Genomic DNA, 21,233 nt, shown 5'->3' with positions numbered 1-21,233 from the left:
GATAATATTTTCATTGACACTTTAGAGGGTGATTTTCTTTTGTTTGTATGTTTTTTGTACGTTTGAGTGTTTTGATTTTGTATTTTCTTTTCCCCCACAGTGGCCCGTTTGGAGGAGTTGCAAGATAGATTGGTTTAAAAGGCTGTAGGGACTAGGAGGAACTCCATCCTTGAGCTGAAGAGGAAACACACACAAAAGGAGAGGGAGAAAAGGGGGACGAAAACATGGGTGTGAGCAAGGAAGATGTGGAAGCTTTCCTGGCAAAGAACCCAGCTGTTGCTGCTAAATACTTTGCCAAGAATATGGATAAGGCCTCCCTATCGAAGGCATCGGGACTCCCTGAAGATCAGGTTGACTTCGCTAACTTCAAAGATCTCTGCCAGGTATGGAGATGTTCAGCCAGCCAAGTTACGGTGTTAGTATTTTAGGTAAAATAATGATCTGCCATGGTGTAGCTGTGTAAGAGTTAAGAGGTCATAGTTTTGAAAGTTGACATACTCTTGGTCCTCATAAGAAATATGTTTTTATTTGCATGAATTTAAAAAAAATCATGTTCAAGAAGCTATTTTATTTCATTTTGTGCTCTCTTTCAAGGTTGAAGAGGTCCAATTCATTGTTGACCTAATCAAAGACATGCAGGAGAATGTCAACATGGAAAAGGTAGTCTTCAAGGTCCTGCAGAGAATAGTGACATTCATCCAGGCGGACCGGTGTAGCCTCTTCATGTACCGGGCACGGAACGGCATCCCTGAGCTTGCCGCAAGGCTCTTCAATGTTACCGAGGACGCAGAGTTTGAAAGCTGCTTCGTGGCACCAGACCAAGAGATCATATATCCGCTGGACATGGGAATTGTCGGCCATGTGGCTCAGACTATGAAGACCGTCAATGTGAAAGATGTCGAAAAGGTATGAAGGAAGTTGAGAACATGGGTTGGTATCAGTATCAGCATAGCATTTTTATAGGGTAGCATGAGCTTACGATGTGATACGTCTATGATCACAGGACCAAAGGGCATCAATCTATATTTCTTTGCCTTACATTCCCTTGTCTATTCTTTAGTACAATATCACCCTGTTTATAGCAGGGGGGAAAAATGGAAAAGTCTTGGTCATTTTAGAAAATATGGGCTACAATGAATGGCATGACCAAAATAGGGGCTCCAGGTGAAAGTCGTCAATGAACAGGTGGGAACTCGTAGTGTGAAATAAATCCCCATGTCAGACATAATCCATTTGTTTCCATATGCCATCAGGCCCGCTCTAGTCGGGGATTATAATCATGACAGCCGTCAGCAGGAATCTCAAACGGATAAACTTTAGTTCCGCTTTATTCTACCTTCCTTGCTTCCTTCACAGGCGTTATCAATGATTCTAATGAAGGGCTCTGTTCCGTGTAGCACAGTGGTTCTCAAACGTTTTGTTTCAACGACCACCGTAACTCTGAGAGTGTACAAATGGAACAACATTTCGTTCCATTTGTGCACTCTCAGCGTTACACACCCGTAAGGGGCCATTTGGAACCCCCCCCCCCCAAGGAAACTTTTCCAGTGAGCCAACACTATAAATACCCTGACACTGTTTGACTAGAATGGAACAGAGCCTTAATTGGTAAGACCTGTGAATGAAGTAAGGAGCTGCTATGCATAGTGCCTATTCCCTTTAAAAAAGAAATGCTGTGGAGCAAATGATTTCATCAAGTTTTATTGTCTACCATTGCTGTCAAGTGGAATGTCCAAAACCTTAGATTTAGAATGTTCTGAATGGAGAAACAAGGGTTCTGTCTGACAGTAATGCTGTAGTGTAGCGTACTACTACAACACCCTTGTGTTGTAGTAATTCATAAATGTTACATTTATGAATTACGATTGTATCTTTAATCTGGAAGTGTGGGGGCCTTTGCTGTTAATTAAGAACATTTCAGTGGCTTTTCTAACAAAATGCGACTTTACCATGGGTTATTCTGGTACAGAATATTTACAATAAATCATGCTCTTTTGCAGTATTGATAGACGGTTAAGGATCATTAGAATGAAATACGAATTCATTTTAAAACATCTACTGTACCGTAGGCCTATGTGAGCGTGTGTGTGTGCAAATTTTGATTCAAGCATAAACAGACTAACACGAATACAATGTATATTTACTCTCTTTTAGGACCAACACTTCAGCTCATGGGTTGATGAGCTCCAAGAGTACGAGACAAAGAACCTTCTGGCCACTCCCATTATGAATGGCAAAGACGTGATGGGAGTGATTATGGCTCTCAATAAGACCACTGGACCTCACTTCACTCCTGAAGATGAAAATGTGAGTCATGCAAACAAAAACATAAATATGTTGTATACTGCACTGTTTCGTGTGAAACAAATGCTTGCAATGGATTCAGAATCATGAAAAAAACCCTAGTTTGACCCCTCACATGCTACTTAAAGCAGATCTCTTTTTTTCTCTTTCTGTATTTTTTCCTGTATAGTAAAGTGTATAGTAAATGGTACCCCAACTTTCAGCAGCCAAATCCGCCGAATCCTTGAGTGATAGGATAATTATTTTTAAATTAACAACTTGAACCTTCGCATACCTATACTCTGAGGAGAACTTTAGCCAAAAATAGCAGATCTACAAGCTCTCAACACCTCGCGCTGAGAGGCGTTGAGAGCTTGTACATCGACTATTTTCGGCAAATACGTTTGGTGTAGAGGTAAAAATGAGCTGACCAAGTACAGAGTGAAATGCCAAATTTACTAAGTATTGATGTTTTAAGTTGTTAAATGTCAAAACATTAACACGAATCCAACGTGGACTAATGACAGTGCTGTCAAACAAGTCTATGAATCTATCTACTGTATGAAATCGATGAGAATCTCCATCGCACTTAATACAATATTTAGAGGGAGTCCCTGCTTCATCATCTCTCTCTCAGCTAAGGGGTCCTAGGCCTGTAAACGTTGAAGACCCCTGCAATAGGGTGTTCCAGGGACTTGCAAGTTTATTTTTCAATACAGGATTCACATTGGGAAACCAACCATCCACCACTCTGGGAATTCACACTTGATCAGGGAGATATTGAGCTTATGAGCTTATGATAGCTGACATGGGTCTATATGTCTCAGTGGAATTCTAGGGAGACCACCTCCAACCAGACAGTGTACTGTAACGTATAATATCATATTTGCCATTCTGTTTGTCTTACAGCTTTTTCTAAAGTATCTGAACATTGCCAGCTTAAACATGAAGATCTCTGAGCTGGCTTACCTCCACGGTGTTGAGACGCGTAAAGGCATGGTAAGTGTACTGCATTTATAGGAATCCCTACTCACCCGTGGGGGGGTCACATGTTTTACTTAAGTAAAAGTATCAATACTGCAATGTTGAAATACTCTGTTAGGGCCCTGTTAGATTCCGCCCTCATAAGGGTAGAATAAAAGTGTGTTGTGACCGTGGCCTTACAAGTAAAGGTCCGGAATTTAAAATTGACTTGAGTAAAAGTACAAAAGTATTATCAAAATGTACTTAAAGCACCAAAAGTGGAAAGTACTCGTTATGCAGAATGTCCCTTTTCACAAGTTTTCAGATGTATTCAATTTATAAAGAATTATGAAAATACCAGCTCACAATGCGTCACATCGCTACCCATTGTGAGCTTATAGATCGGCCGTTTTAAAATGGCAAAAAAATGTATAAAGGGCTGAAGTGGTTAATGCATGTTTTGTAATAATAATCTAAATCAACAATGTAACTTGTAACTTAAGATTTCAAATAATTATAGTGGAGTAAAAGTACGATATTTGTCTCTGAGTTGAAGTAAAAAATACTTCCAAATTGTTCTTAAGTTAAGTACAGCACTTGAGTAAATATACTTAGTTACTTTACACCGCTGCCTGTACGTATCTGGTATCCAGATTCCATAGAATTAGAACCCTACCGATGCAAGAATTTGGGGTCTGTACTGATCGTGATTTCGATCAATGTTTTGACCATTAGGCCTATTTGTAAAAAAAAGTGCAAAATGTTCGAATGAATTTGAAAAACGGAACATTTCATTTTTAGCCTGAGTTTTTTTTTTTCTATTAATCTAATTAAACCGAACGTATGTATGGTTTCTCCCTAGATGCTGATATGGTCTGCCAACAAGGTGTTTGAAGAACTGACAGACATTGAGCGACAGTTCCACAAAGCCTTGTATACTGTCCGAACCTACCTCAACTGTGACCGCTACTCTGTTGGCTTATTAGACATGACAAAAGAAAAGGTAATGAACATTTAGTGTGCGTGCGTGCGTGAGTGTGTGCGTGTGGAAGTAGCTACTAGACTAGACTCAACGTAATAAAAAGTTGCAACACCACAATGTAGAAATTTGTTACGGGCGCTCGCTGCCCTACTGGTCCAGGCGCATACCACTTAGGCATTGACACATAGGCATGGATGCCTGGCGGCGTCGCTGGTTCGATTCCGTCTACTATTCTATCAATAAAGGTATATATATATAAAAAAGAAATCGTAGAAATACTTTCTTACAAGTAAATTCAAAATGTTACTTGATTAAAAGGACAAAAGTATTGACATCACAATACAATACAGCAATGTAAAAGTTATCATTATGCAGAATGGTCTATTTCACACATACGGTATGCGTGTGTGCATGTGTGCATGCATGGGCTCCACTATTTGTTTCTGTGACTGTGAGTATTTGTGTGAATGAATCCTGGTAAATGTGTTTATATGTTTAATATTCATAAGTTGTGTGTATGCTTTGCATGGTATGGGCTGATGTTTGTGTGTTTTTTTTTCTTTCCCATTCCTATCCTGTCTACTCATAGGAGTTCTTTGACATCTGGCCAGTGCTGATGGGAGAGGCACCACCATACGCTGGCCCTTATACTCCTGACGGAAGGGTATGTACTACTGTATTTAACCATTTAAATAAGACATAACACATTTAAGACATATACTTCATCACACAATGAAATTAGCCGATCTACAAGCTCAGAATGCATTGCATTGCGGTGCGTTCTGATCTGCTATTTTCACTATTTTGTTGAAAATGTTTGAAATGATTTGAAAATGTTCACCTATAATGACAATTTGACATGCATGCCCAAAATGGGGCTGCCAGGTGTAAAGTGGTTAAGTACACACATTTTCTTTTCTTTGTGTTTTATTCCGTAGGAGATAAAGTTCTACAAACTCATTGATTATATTTTGCATGGAAAAGAAGACATCAAAGTCATCCCGTAAGAAAAGTTTCTCACTTTTACGAATTTGTCCTTTTAGAGGCGGTATTTAATTAATATGGCGTTAAGATCGTAAAAATGAACTATCCAGTACAATGCACTTATAATTCAAAGGGGGGAAAAAATAGCAAGACTCTGAAGCCTGATTTATACTTAGGCCACTTGAGCCCCAGCATGACTATTCTGGGGGAAACATTTGGCAAAAATAGACGATCTATAAGCTCACAACGTGTCGCAAAGCAATGCATTGTAAGCTTGTAAATCTGCTATTTACTATACACAATTGGGAATTTTTTGAAAATGTATGAACATTTTCCAACATGGAAACGATTCTGGGCTGAAACGTGTATCGATTTGAAACGTAACCTGAAACATCATATGGATGTAGCGTTTCTAATGTCGGTGTGTCAGTCATGTTTCACTGGCAAGGTGTACAAATGGTACAAATTGAACCAAATGGCCCCTGACGGGAATCACTGCTAGAGCCGTAGAAATCTTCTCTTATGGGGGGTCCCTGGCATGCATTTTCAAATGGGGGTCTGTGGGCTAATACGTGCGAATGTGGGGGTCCTTGAAATGAAAAAGTTTGAGAACCACTGGTCACGCGGGAGACCTGAGATCGAATTGCGGGCGTTACAGTGGCACACACCGAGAATAGATACAAAAATCTCTCTCTATATATATATACCCTACAAGTCAAAGGTTTGGACACTGGTAGGGTATATACTGATAGGAAGGTTGGGTGGCCCTTGAGGATTGTTCACCATACTTGTGGTCCAGAGTTAAAAACAAAAATTGGGAACCATATTGCATTCATGGACCTATCAGAGCGCGTTATCTGAATTAAAGGACAAATCAGTGCCCAAGGATCCCTACAACCCTGTGTTTTGGCACACAATGAATCATCATCTCACCACGCTGTTCTGTCCCCCCTGCAGGAACCCCCCTGAGGACCACTGGGCGTTGGTCAGTGGCCTGCCCACGTACGTCGCTCAGACCGGCTTGGTGAGTCACTCAGGGTCCCCACACATTTTTACCAATGAATTTCCAAAACCTTTCCAAAACATTTCCAGAATATTTAAACCAATTTCCAGGCCTATATAAGTCATTCAGCGCAATAATGAGTCTCTTACTCCTATAAGTGATGCCCAAAGAGAGGCAGTGTAGCACAAATACAGCATAGAATGGTAGCCGGCTCGATTCGGGTCCATTTCTAACCTTAGCCAGTCTTTAAAGTTTTCATTTGTAAGCCACAAATTATTAAAAGTGCATTTCCCAGGCATTGTGGATACTAGTTCAAATTAGTTATTTTGCACAGCACTGCACAGGTTGCGTGTCACGTGACAAAGGAACAGAACTACCCTACGAGCTAACTACGCATCACGCTGCCGAACTTTGTGAGCTTGTAGATCTGTTATTTTTGTCCAATACATTGAGAACCACCCAGCTGGGTGCTATTGCATACATTAGGCTACAATCACGCAGGCTGTTCGGCAAAAAACTACTTATGCTACATATTTCTTGTAATGTTCTACATGTTTTAGAAAATGTTTTAAACAAAATCAATAGCCAAAAACTATGCATAGCTAACTATTTTTCCATGACTTTCCAAGACCCTTGATCAATTTCAAAACTTTTCCAGTAATGGAAAAAAAAAATCTAATTTCAAAATATTTCCAGGAATTTCATGACCGTGGGAACCCTGGTCACTTTTTATTCATCCTCATCTCTCTCTCATTGTGTATACCGTATGTACCCCATTTAACCAAATGCACTGGGTGGGTATCAAACTCACGAGCAATGTGTGTTACTCTCCCACTCTACAGATTTGTAACCTTATTAACGCGCCCGAAGAGGAGATGTTCAAATTCCAGGTAAGAGATGCGAGAACCAGTGGCGGAAAAAGTACTCACATTCTTTATTTAAGTAAAAGTATCAATACTGCAATGTAGAAATACTCTCTCTGTTAGGGTGCCCTCACGGGCCTCACACCAAAATACCTATGAGAGTGGAATCCGCGTTCCGCCAATGCATTTCAATGAGAGTGAAGCGGTTTCATGCCAGCAGAGGATTTCTGCAAAAAACGCTCCCTTATCATTGAAATGCATTGGCGGAACGCGGATTCCACTCTCATATGTATTTTGGTGTGAGGGCACCCTTACAAGTAAAAGTCCAGAATTCAAATTGTACTTGAGTAATAGTACGAAAGTCTTGGCATCAAAATGTACTTAAAGTACCAAAAGTAATGTGTTTGAAAATATCAAAGTATGTTTGAAAATAGCAGATCTACAAGCTCACAACGACGCGTTGCGATGCGACGCGTTGTGAGCTTATAGATTGTCTATTTTCAAATAGCCAAGGTAAAAACTATAGGCCTAAAGTGGTTAATGTATGTTTTATAATATTATAATTTATATCTGCAAAGTAACTAGTAACTAATGTTTTCAAATTAATGTAGTGGAGTAAAAGTACAGTATTTGGAACCGAGATGTAGTGGAGTAGAAGTAAAAGTATTGGAAATTGAAAATACTCAAGTAAAGTACCAATACCTCAAAATTTTACTTAAAGGTATGATGACACGCAAAGAATTTTAACATTATGATACAGTAGGTCACGTGGTCTTTCTTCAAACGGTCTGAAAAGGAGGCGGGGCCTATGGGCGGGGCCGTATCAGTTAGTAGTGAGTGTATACTTCGTCCGCCGTGCGGTGCCGCGCACAACGTGATGCGTTGTTGTTAGCTTGTGGCGCGGCACGGCTATTTTCGAGAGCTATTGTGTGTGTACACACACACACACACGCACGCACGCACGCGCGCGCGCTCGAAAGAACACACACACACAGGCTACACACACAGAGTGTATGAGCCACGGACCTCCTCTGCCGAGGAGGAGATCGCTGGACCCTCGTTCTAAGCTTGCTCCGGTGTCCCGGTCAGGTGCTCCAGTCAGGTTTAGGGGAAGAGACAGCAGGGTATGGCCGACAAAACCGTCTCAGGGACGGGGAGAAGCGTGTTGGACCCTCGTAACTAATCTCTGACACCTTTTTTGAAGAAGACTTGTATTTTTTTTACCGGTATAACCACTGATTTTATCGGCACACCTTCAGAACAAGCATGTTGTCTGTGGAAACCTCATATATGTCCAAAACTGTTACTTTTCACAGTTCAAAAGTAGCAGATCTACATAAATGTACACACGCACACGCACACGCACACACACAAAAACACACACACACACACACACACACACACACGCACACACGCACGCACGCACGCACGCACGCACGCACGCACGCGCGCACACACACACACACACACACACACACACACACACACACACACACACACACACACACACACACAGACACACAAATACATGGTTTTGTCTTCCCCATGTTGCAGACGGAGCCACTGGATGACCAGGGTTGGACCGTAAGGAATGTTCTGTCTGTGCCCATCGTCAACACAAAGGAAGACATAGTGGGCGTGGCCACTTTCTACAACAGAAAGGATGGAATGCCATTTGATGAGCAGGATGAGCATCTTATGGAGGTACAATATACTGTATCCTGCCAGTGTCTACTTTATGTTGGAGGTATACATGTATACAGTACAAGTAACACGCCTTAACCCTTTGCCGTCCGAAATAGAATGGTGGTTGGTAGATTAGCCGTGAAATTTCTATTATTGTATTGTGATCTGAGACATAATATTATGTTTATAAACATGAGCCCGCCGCCCCTCCTTCTTGGACAGCGCCGTTGTTTTTTCTTTTTTTTCCCCCCCCAGGTCATTAGCTCACCGTGATTTTCTCGATCTCCGTTGGGATAAAGTGGTGGTTTTGGCCGAGCATCGATCTCCCCGTGCGTTTCGCGTGCGCGATCCGCGCGCATAACGATCCATGCATATAGTCCAGGAGTGACTGAACAGTCGATGTGTCCACTTTGGATAGCCTAGCACCTAGCACTCCAGCTCTGCTAGTGCTAACGTCCAAACAACAAGTGGGTGGGAGGAAGGAAGGCTGAAGAAGGAGAGGCCATGAGAGTCACTTCTGTTTCATGTCAGAGCAGCCACGAGCCACCGATGGACGAGCGGTGACTAGGGAAGGTTAGGCGATCGCCGATTTTCGGATCAAAATCATTTATTCCGGTTTTAATGACAAAGTCCGGGAAAGTACGGCGTGGCTGAGACTCCTTGCTGGGATGTGCGATATACTACGGTTTTAACATTAAGGGGCTCCCCGTGGCTTACAAAGTGTTTTAAAGAGGTGGTGCCATAGTTTTGTACTTTTTCTGTTTTTCATGTGTCTAGGAGGTTGAAAGTACTTCATTAGACCCCCTGGTGTGTTTTTTATGAGCAATGATGTATTCTCTTGGTATTTGTTTGTTTTCTCTTGGAGGCTGCCACCTTGTGGTCAAAAGTGTCAGTTAAAAAACACACATACTAAGTATGTCACAGGGTGTGGCCACATAAAAACCCAATTTTAACTCTTTCTGTATACTTTTTTGGAAAGAATCTTCCTCCTAGTATAATCATAATACCTTATAATCATGTTTTAGAGGGGGGGAAAATCATGGCACCACCTCTTTAAGGGCGAGTTGCGACTGTCTGGTCGCACCCCCAAACACACACACGTTTGTGGGCGTTACGTGTCCGAATGTCGTGTCCAATCGTACATTGTAAAGAGCAAGCGAGAGCATGTGATGGAGATAGAGACACACACACACACACACGCGTTTGTGGCCATTATGTGTCCGAATGTTGTGTCCAATCTTGCGTTCTAAAGAGCATGTGAGAGCATGCGATAGAATCACAACATCCGGGTAGGTAACTGAATTCGATAGGCAAGCAACTCTGGTGTAACAGTGTGCACATGAGCTGTGCTAGCCAATCGTATTCGCGTGACACACTTTAGCGTGACATACTCACTGACACATTAGTGTGACGGACATGAGCTGGAGGTTTTCATACTAAAAGTGACCTGACGGTCGCAAGAAAGAAATAGACTAAAACTAAAACTTTTCAGATGACTAAAACAGTGGTTCTCAAAGTGGATTCTAGGGGACTCTGTGGGTTCCTTTAGGGGGGGTCTAAATTGACCCTTATACGTCTGTAACTCTAACAGTGTACAAATGGAACCAAATGGACCAAACAGGCGCATTTATTTCCATTTGTACACTGTCAGAGACCTTGAAATGTAAAATTTTGAGAAACACTGGACTAAAATATGAAGAAAAAAAAGAACATTTTATTCAAAAGACTATGACTAAAACTATGTCAAGTATTGCTGTAAAAATGAACACTGGTTTGTTCTGCTCCATGTCTTTGTGCTGCAGGCATTGACAAATTTTCTGGGCTGGTCCCAGCTGAACCCAGAGACTAAAGACAAGATGAACAAGCTGGAGAACAGGATGGACATCTACCAGGACATGGTGATGTACCATGTCAAATGTCGTAACGACGAGATCCAGAACATCCTGGTTAGTACAACACAGACACCAATAGACTATACACAATTTAGCTACAGTAGTACAGTACAGTACAGTACAGTCAGTGCTGGTAAAAGTACTCACATGTTTTGAAAATAGTACACTGCTTTTTTTCTTCACACTTTCTTCTAGATTAAATAAAAGCTGAGGATATTCATTTCTGCTGTTTGAGTGTTTTACCTTTCTCTTTAGAACACCCAAGAGATGTATGACATGGACCCCATAGATTGTGAAGAGGAAGAACTAGCTGTTATCTTGGTAAAAAAAAAGAAAAAAACATTTCTTTCTTTTTTTCTTCTTCTAAATAACCAGCTTATCCTAACATCTGTCATGATAATTACTTTTTAATTGACAATTGTCATACAAATAATTGCTTTAAAGCAATTAAGGATTTAATTGTGTTTTTGGCATTGACTATTGGAACATGAATACATTTTACATTTCTGTTTGCCGACTTTGTGAATACAAATTGCACAGGACAAATAACTGACTGACATTTTTACTTTCAACACATAAACAAACATATAGTATAGTGGAAATCGTAGACCTACAAGCTCACAACACATCGCAAAGCAATGCGTTGTGAGCTTGTAGATCTGCCATTTACACAAAGTTTTGACAGTCCTAACAATTCTGTGCTACAGTGTTCACACTAATTCTTCTTTTCTCTGCTTCATTTCTATTCTCATCACATATGCACCGTCTTTAGAAACCTTTCAAAGAACTAACAAAGAAGTTTGGCATGAGCGAGTTCAGCTTCTCAGACGCTCCCTGCTCAGAGATGGATCTGGTCAAGAGTGGCATCCAGATGTACCTGGAGCTTGGAGTGGTGAAGAAGTACCAGGTGCCCCAGGAGGTAATGAAGCCCCCCGCCCACCTGCACAGGGTTGTCATAACTTGTCACCATCATTATTGATCATTAGTGCAACCAATCTAGGTACTTGTCTGACTTTATTCCATCATCCATCTTCCACCATCTGTCTGTAAACTTTTTTTTGCTGCGCTACTCCTCCCACAGTTTTGGTGGTGGCACACACTTTGGGCCATATGTCAAATCGACCGTCTTCATCGGGACACATCAGTCCGACATCTCATTACTCCGACTATGTGGCTACGCTTGCGGTTAGGGATATTGCGACCGTCAGGTCGCAGTTACTATCAAAACCTCCACTGGCTGTCAGTCAGTCTCTGTCCGTCACACATCACGTCACGCTTTTGCCCTCCGCCACTGTTGCCCCTATCCATGGCAAACTTTGCACACACACTCCTTTGTGTATGCGACCTGACAGTCGCTTATCTCCCGATTAAGGAGTCTTACTGGTAGATAAGGTTAGTAATGGGGAGAGAGTGGGACGAACGCAACGTCGGAGTAACGCGTGTTGGAGCAATAACACTTGTGCTTGTATGCCTAAATAAGGGAACACGACTGAAAAAATGCGAGTGTTGTTTTTTACAGTGTTCTGTGGTTTCAAAAACCATTAAAGCTGCTCCCATTGTGGATGCTTTATTGGTAACATTTAAATGTTAGTTGTGTGTGTGTGTGTGTGTGTGTGTGTGTGTGTGTGTGTGTGTGTGTGTGTGTGTGTGTGTGTGTGACGTGTGTACAGTATGTGTGTGTGTTTCTGTCACTTTCTGTGACACCCCTTTTCAAAAACCTTAAAAGCACATTCCAATACTCAGGGACGTGCTGGCCATTGGGAAAAAAATAAAAATAAAATGTCGGCCTTCGTTCCATTTTGGGGGCTGGGTGGCTAACAAAGTAAATCGTCACTGTCGGGCAGAAAACCTCGTATCTCCAAGTTTCAAATTTGTACATTTCTTCGCAAAGCAAAGCCCTGCTTCATCATACAAGGCTGTCGCACAAAGGTAGTGAAAACAGACGATCTACAAGCACACAACGCCTCGCACCGAGAGGCGTTGTGTGCTTAGTTTAAATCACTTTTAAAATGGTTTTGGACATACAAGGTTTCCACCCGACAATTACGAAATATAACTTATGTAATTGGCCCACTGGCTTGTCACTTGTCATGATCTGAAATGGCAAATCTTTGAGTAGCAGCAGCGCTATAGAGAGATCTCTCTCTATAGCGCGCAATGAGGGCCTCTCCAACTCTTTTTCCTGGGCTGAATCAGAATGTCCCTGCCAATAATTGACCTTCACCTCCTTCTGTCTCTGACCAGGTGCTGGTGCGTTTCATCTACTCACTCAGTAAGGGACACAGGGTAAAACCTTTCCACAACTGGCGCCATGGCTTCAATGTGGGACAAACCATGTTCGCCATGTTAACGGTATAGTAGCAATAATGATTTTCACATTCAGTGGTATGTGTCAATTAGTCCAGGTATATATATATACAGTATGTCACCACTAACCCTCTAGTCTAGACTTAGTAAACTGGACGTGAGTTGGCTCTGTAGTACTTGAACCGCTTGTCTACACCAAATCTCTTTGCCAAAAAATAGCACATCTACAAGCTCACAACGTGTCGCAATATGCTGCGTTGAGAGCTTGTACTGTAGATCTGCTATATTTTGGGCTAATCCAGAATATCGATCCTGGGTTCAAGTGGTTAAACAGACTCTGATCCCATTTGCACGTTTTTAAGTGCACGTCCTGATCCAGAAAAGGTTGAGAACCACTGAATAAAACTGTCTCTTTCTCACTCTGTGTGTGTGTGTGTGTGTGTGTGTGTGTGTGTGTGTGTGTGTGTGTGTGTGTGTGTGTGTGTGTGTGTGTGTGTGTGTGTGTGCGTGTGTGTGTCCAGACTGGGTTACTAAAGCGATACTTCACTGACGTGGAGACAATGGCTCTGATCACAGCAGCCTTCTGCCATGATATAGACCACAGAGGGACTAACAATCTCTACCAGATCAAGTAAGTCAACCTTTTCATGGTCCGACCATGGCATAATTAAAGGCGTGCCGTAAGGAAATATTTAAAATATATACAGTTTACTTTTGTTAAATGTATCACAAATATGCTTGAATTGAAATATTGACTGTTAATGGCTTGATATAATTTGTGTGCACTGTGCAGTGTCATGTACCAAAAATAGACGATCTACAAGCTCACAAAGTGTCGCAGCTTGATCAAAGCCACACTTTAATAGATACATTTAACAGACATTATGTTCATTGTGTTGTTATAGACACATACTACATGCATATTTTATCTGCTCTGGGATGTTAGTGCTATGTGAGATAAATATACAGTAGGCTATCGCTGGACTTTGTTCTAAAGACAGCTAAACAAAATGATCACATTCATGTTGTGATTGTGGATAGCTCTTTTTGGTTAAATCATGTTTTGTATCTACCCCAAAAGATCATTGAACCCTCTGTGTAAGATGTATAGTTCCTACTATCTGGAGCGGCACCATCTTGAGATAAGCAAGTTCCTCCTGAATGATGAGGTGAGAATTTGGAATAGGATAGCTTGTTAGCTCTGTAGCATGTAGTCTACTTGTGTTATTAGTCCTGACGTGAGCATTCTTAGACATTTCATTTTCACCCATACTCAACTTTCAATGAGGAGATTGAAAATATGCAGAATGTCTGTAAAACACCACTGTACGTCGGGTGCAGTGTTGTTTTTGACAGCAGAATTTGATTTAGTTTTAGTTATAGTATTTTGAATAAAATGTAATTTAATTTTAGTCATAATTTAGTCACCTGAAAAGTTTTAGTCTAATTTTAGTCGACTAAATATCATAAGATTTTAGGCGACTAAATCTGCAGTTGATTTAGTCAACTAAATCTGCAGTTGATTTAGTCAACTAAAATGTATTTTGTAAGGCCTTGATGGCATCGTAATGACTGATTTTACACTTTGTTGTGTGCTGAAAATAGCCGATCTACAAGCTCACAACGCGTCGCGCTGCGACACATTGTGAGCTTGTAGATCGGCTATTTTCACCTGAGAGCAACCAAACATAAAATGACTCTCTTCTCACTAGTCCCTCCCTAATGTTTTAGTCTAGTTTTTATTTTGTTGACGAAATTGTCAATATATTTAGTCTTAGTTTTAGTCATCACAGCTTAGTTTTCTTTAGTGAAAAAACGCAGTTGACAAACATTTTTCGTCATAGTTTTAGTCGACGAAATCAACACTGTTTATCGGGCGGAAACCTTGTATGTACAAAACTGCTACTTTCCGGGAAACTAAAAGGAATAGGAATTAACATTTTGATCACAGTTCAAAAAGTGCGTACACTTCTGACAATTCTTGACAAATCACCTTCTGCAGTTCACAAACCATCATCAGACGCCCTACTTGTAACCCTCTGTTTCTCTTCCTCTCCTCTGTTTCATCTCTTCAACTATAGTCTTTGAACATCTTCGTCAACCTCAACAAGCGGCAACATGAAACCGCCATGGCCCTCATGGACGTTGCCATCGTCGGCACTGATCTGGCTCTGTACTTCTCGTCAGTACCACATCTGACACTCGTCTCACCCACACTGTTTTGTTCCCTCTCCTAGTCTTACATAGCCAGCAGATCAGAGATCTCCGCCTATTGTAAAATGTAATTCAGCGAATGGGCTAAAACTGGGTGGACACAGCTAGGATTCTCATTAAACAGTATCACAGAACCAATGCAAAGACATTATTCATATTCCTTCATATTGTTTCTTTACCTATGCTTTTCCATGGTAAATATTCTGCTCCTTACTTATCTCTTTGCTATCTGGCTTTTTATAATGGTCAATCTCTAATTTCTCTGCTTACACACTAGTTCGGGATTGTGAGAATGAGTAAATAGTAGACAACAGAATACTGACTCAGGAGTGATGATATAAGAAACCTGTGTAAGGAACTACTGTTATTATACCAACATGTAGTTATTATTTTAAATCGTAATCCATTTCCTCCTACCCAGGAAGAGAGCCATGTTCAAGAAGATTGTTGACCTACGTCAAACTTACGAAGATGAGAAGAAGTGGACAGATTATATGGCCCTAGAGGCCACAAGGAAAGAGATTCTCTCGTGAGTGCCACATGCACGCTCACACACAGACGCACGCACACGCATGCAGTAATGCTTACTTTATGCTCCATTGTAAATAGTCAATATACTCAATACACTGACACTGACACACAACACAGATTAATCAGGCTTATGGATGGCTACTGTATGTCTTTAGCCATTAAACTTGCTGAGCACAGTTATGCTCTACAGAGGATGAATCCTCATTTTCCTCTAGGACCACCCTTAAGCCCCCTTTACATGACAAGTGTCATTGCGCCAGCAGACCGTAGAATTCTACACAATACAGGCCTATGTGACAGCCTGTTAAGGGCTGATTCATATTTATAGACGAATTTATTTCTATTCTGTCTAAACTACAATATGACATCATTCAGAGGTTCACGGTTATCGTGAGTATTTCTTATCATGATAAACGATAATAGCGATTATCGTTCCACCTCAGACATCAGCAACACAATAAAAAACCGATAACCATTGTGTTGGTGAAAATCACCCAACATTTTCAACATCTTCAACGTTTTCAGGCCAGGGACCCCTTGGCTGAGAGAGAGATGAAACAGGGACCCCCACTACATATTGTATAATATTGTGTTGCAGATCAAAAATGATCATAGATTTCTTAGACAGCTTAGACTTGTTTGACAGCACTGTCATGGAGTAATGTGTATTTTCAGACATTTAACTACTTGAACCGTATTCTTTTCCCTCTACAAACCTCTTTGCCAAAAATAGCTGATCTACAAGCTTACAACACCTCATCTGCTATCTGCTATTCTTTTCATCTGCTATCTTCTATTTTTGGCTAATGTTCCACTCAGAATAGGGATGTTAATAGGGTTAATGTAAAAAACATGATCCTATCACACAAAGATTTGGCGGCCCCCCTGTAGTAACTCTGAAACCACTGTTGAAGACCCCTGGTCTAAAATATTCGTCTTAGGGATCAGCCTTGAATGGACTTACTGCAGACAACAAAAACAAGCATTAAAGTATAACATTAATGAGCTTGGGTAAATGCAAAAAAGGCTGTATGTTTCTGGCTATATCTCCACAAGACATTATACAAAGCCCATAACATTCAATACAATGTTCAATTCATTCCCGTTTTCAGAACATAAGTAGTAATGTATTAGTCATTAGAAGTTATGTTATCAGCGAAGGGCACAGACTGACAAATCTTTCATTTTGATTTCCCTTAGGGCAATGATGATGGTGGCATGTGACTTGTCAGCCTTCACCAAACCCTGGGAGCTGCACAGCAAGGTGAGGAGCACTACCTTCTTATGCTGCGTTAAAACCTGAAGCTACAATCACTTCACTTTGGTCGCGCTGGTCAGTGTTGGAAAAAAATATGTAACGTCACATTCAAGGCGCGAATGGTGAAGTCGTGAGGGAGGGAAGGTCGCTTCACTTGGATTTTTCCAACTGGGGCAAAGATACTGAAGCCGTTGCACTCACACACACAACGCGCGAATGGTCTGAATGAGGCTTAAGAGTTCACCAGCAAAGACCACACAATCACTGAACCAAAACAACAAAATCTAATTCTAAACAAATGAAAGTGTGAGACTTGCAGTGGTGGAAAGTACCGTAACTAAATACATAGTCTCGCGAGGCCAGACTGTTGCCTCCGCGATTTGGGCAAATGCTCCCGGCATACAGTCTGGCAAACGGAAATGGAAACGATGAGTGCGAGTCTGCGAGATAAAGCGGATGTGACGCAACCGCTCCCTTGGTGCAGTAACAGTTTACAGTTTAGGCATTTAGCAGACGCTTTTAATTCAAAGCGACTTACAATAACATGTCCTACTGGAAGCGTTATGTCTTCTTTCAACATTTCTGGGGCCGTTATTTACCGGTAGTCTTTCTCTGGTGTTATTGGTGTTACCTCCATGATGTTTTCAAACGTTTTCTTAAACTATACACCTATAACAAGAATAGGCCGCTCGAATGACTTTGTCTGAGCTATTGTGTAACTTCCGATACTCGCCGTTCGGGAGCTGCCGTTCTAGACTCTATATAGCATTCGGAGATTGTGGAATAGTTGTCTGGCTACGCGAGACTACTAAATACATTTACTCGAGAAGAAAATCTCTACAATATATTCTATACATCTACTACACTACATGTGTAGTATATTTTATATACAATATTGTACTTTTTACTCCAATGCAATTATTTGAAAGCTGTAGTTACTAGACGATCATTACAAAACATACATGCAAATTAGCTCCTTTTCATTGAATTAACGTGTGTGTGTGTGTGTGTGTGTGTGTGTGTGTGTGTGTGTGTGTGTGTGTGTGTGTGTGTGTGTGTGTGTGTGTGTGTGTGTGTGTGTGTGTGTGTGTGTGTGTGTGTGTGTGTGTGTGTGTGTGTGTGCGTGCGTGCGTGCGTGCGTGCACCCCTTGCAGTTGGCCATGGATTTAGCAGAAGAGTTCTGGGAGCAGGGAGACATGGAGATAACAGAACTGGGAAAGCTACCTATTGTAAGTTTGTGTATTTACAGTGTGTGTGTGTGTGTGTGTGTGTGTGTGTGTGTGTGTGTGTGTGTGTGTGTGTGTGTGTGTGTGTATATTATATGTGTGCATCTACAGCATATACTACTCAAGTAATCTTTTTCTTTATTTTACCCCCAGGCCATGATGGACAGAGCCTACGCTAATCAACTTCCAAAGCTATTTAGTGGTTTCATTGACTTTGTCTGCACATTTGTCTACAAGGTACGGATCTGGTTTTAAGTGGGTTACTTTTTAGAAAAAGGCAGATGCACGCCTCAGCGTTGATGACAAATGATCAGTTACAGAGAAGCTTCTGCAGTCTTGGCATAATATTTTCTAGTCAGCACCTTTTGGGTGCGCTCTTTATTTCATTTCAACTGAAAATACACCCGCTTTCTATTTATTTATTGTTTTAAGCAAAAGATATAAGCTAACATTTTCACTGAAACAAAAAGGCAACCGTGCTGTCTCTCGTTCAAACAGATTTTGGCAACCGTTTTAGGTTTGTGTAAAGACATGACAATACTGTACACCAGTGTCTCTCAAAGTGGAAGTCTGTATGGACGCTAAGGGGTCCATTTGGCACCATTTGTACACTGTCAAAGTGAGACCTTCAAGACCGTCTAAATGTTATCCTTCACTCTTTTGTTCAGGAGTTTGCTCGCTTCCATCCACAAGTCCAGCCCATGTATGATGGTCTTCTGAACAACAGCAAGGAGTGGAAGACTAAAGGAGGAGCGTGGGAGGCCAAATTTGTGGCAGCAGCGGGAAAGCCTCTTCCTCGTCCCGGTAACAGTACAGTACTTCTCACAAATGTTATCGCTTTGCACTATGGCGAGTTATTATCGTTTATCGTGATAAAAAACACACGCAATAATCGTATCGTGGAGATTTACATTTATTGTGAAATTATCCTCCGTCATGCACTGGTATCAATTCACCTTTTATTTGCCGAGCTGCTTGGTAACGGACCTGTAAATAACAAATCTCTCTGCCAAAAAATAGCAGATCTACAAGCTAGCAACGTGTTGTTAGCTTGTAGATCTGCTATTTTTTGGCAAATGTTCCAGCCCAGGATAATGGAAGTTGGGTACAAAAGTATTCGCATTAAAATATACTTAAGTACTGAAAGTAAAAGTGCTCATTTTGCAGAATGTCCCATTTTACAAGTTTCCAAATGTATATGCTTTGGGAATAGCAGTTCTACAAGCTCATGCTTTGTCCTCCTTATGCCCTCCCTATGTTCCCCAGGTTCTATGTTCCCCAGGTTCTATGTTCCCCAGGTTCTATGTTCCCCACCCACCCTACTCAACAAGAAAGGTTCTATGTTCCCCGCTCAACCAAAAAAAAAAAAGAAGATCTATGTTCCCCCCCCCAAAAAGGTACATGTAGTATATGTTTCCAATTCAAATGCAGGAAATAGTGGGACATCTGTGCACTAGGAAATGTTGGCAATCCTAATTTAGGTGCCCACTTATACAGTTGTCCAAATGCCTACATGTCCCTAGTGCCCAGATGTCCAGGTGCCCCAGTCATAACAAAAATATGGTGCTTAGAGTTGTTATTAACTAGTAAGACACCTCAGGGCGACATGCAACCTCGCCCATTGGGTGAGGGCGCGCCAATTCTTGGCTATCTGGCCAGTGATGTATATCGGACCAGTTACCCAATCTCCCCAGTGCCTGTTGAGATTGGCTGAACATGCCCATATATGGGCACTACCAACTATGGGCATTCCCAGATATGCCCTTAATATTGATGACATCAGGACAGGGATCTCCATATACAGTATGGGCATAAAACGGACAAGGATGTAATTAATTTGCAAGTGTGATCTGGGAATGCCTATGTTCTGACATCACATTGTCGACTATATATGGGCATAAAATATATGGGCATAAAAGGGACATGAAGCCAGTGACATCAGAGCATGATGTCAGAGTGATGTCACAGTGACAAGGGAACCAATATAGACTGTAAAATGTGTACTGACTGACTGAAGGAAGGACTGACAGACAGACGGAGACAAGCTGCTACATTTCTCATGGTATACTGCGACTTTCGGTTGCAATAATTAGAAATGAATGTTTCCTGCATTTTTGGATGAGCGGGGAACATAGAATCTTTTTTTAGTTGAGCGGGGAACATAGAACCTTTTTTGTGGGGGTAAGTGGGTAACACAGAACCTGGGTAACATAGGACCTTTTTAGGTAAGCAGGGAACATAGAACCTTTTTTGTGAGGGTAAGTGGGGAACATAGAACCAGGGGAAGATAGAACCTGGGGGACATAGGTACCGTCCCAGCAAAACAACTCAATAGCGGCCTCGCACTGCTATCGACTCCATTTCCTCATAGAAACCCATTCATCTGGGATCCATTCACAGCCCTGTTCTCCTCCTTCGTCTCTCTCCTATGCTCAGTAGGGACTTTAAGCTCGATGATTTTCAGGACGGCAACGCCAGGCGGAGTACGGCTGCGATGATGCAATCGCCATACTGTAGCAGTCAAAATCGTTAAGCAAACAGCCGTCGGCGACGGGTTCCCACCCCTTTTACTGAACTCTTTGGTTCCCATGGCGACGCGTCTATGCAGCAGACGTTGTAGCCACTATGTGGAAAGGGAGCTTCTGGCGTTGTAGAGACGGCTGCGACGGCGGCAGGTTTATATATCGAGCACTGATCCATTTACGGTTACCGTTGCCGTCTGCCGTAGCCGTCAAAGCTTAAAGTCGCTATTTTGTCAATACGACGCCATATTGTGTTGGATGTAGCTCATTCATAACAAGTCGCGTGTCGGTTTTTTCTTCTCCACGCTAAAGACCACGTGTGTGCCTACCATGTACGGCATGCGCGCGCACAATGGAGATGCAAGCGCGCCGGTAAGTTACATGCTTAACACATTGGATGCAATGTGTTAAGCAAACGTACTTAGCTACTTTCCACCACTGCCGATTACTCTGCATTACAAACTGGTTTATGAAATACAACTGATGCACAGATTGATTCTTTGTCTCTAAATAGCCGGC

The 21,233-nt window shown here is 41.6% G+C and overlaps 1 protein-coding gene across 1 annotated transcript; it reads left to right on the top strand.

Moving 5' to 3' along the window:
* Positions 1–224: 224 nt before the first annotated feature.
* Positions 225–13,598, top strand: LOC308299682 (rod cGMP-specific 3',5'-cyclic phosphodiesterase subunit beta-like; the record flags this gene model as incomplete). Its single annotated transcript, XM_080743472.1, has 14 exons — positions 225–383; positions 595–906; positions 2,155–2,307; positions 3,193–3,282; positions 4,109–4,249; positions 4,818–4,892; positions 5,167–5,231; positions 6,170–6,236; positions 7,058–7,105; positions 8,633–8,782; positions 10,567–10,710; positions 11,429–11,575; positions 12,901–13,008; positions 13,485–13,598. 14 exons carry the CDS (start codon positions 225–227, stop codon positions 13,596–13,598), a joined length of 1,773 nt encoding a protein of 590 aa, XP_080599598.1.
* Between the last annotated feature and the right edge of the window lie 7,635 nt (positions 13,599–21,233).

This window comes from Nannobrachium achirus (genome assembly GCF_963921795.1).
Source record: "Nannobrachium achirus genome assembly, chromosome: 15".
In the NCBI taxonomy this organism is placed as follows: Eukaryota; Metazoa; Chordata; class Actinopteri; order Myctophiformes; family Myctophidae; genus Nannobrachium; species Nannobrachium achirus.
Note: the sequence above shows the minus strand (reverse complement) of the source record. Positions and strands in the feature narration are given on the sequence as shown.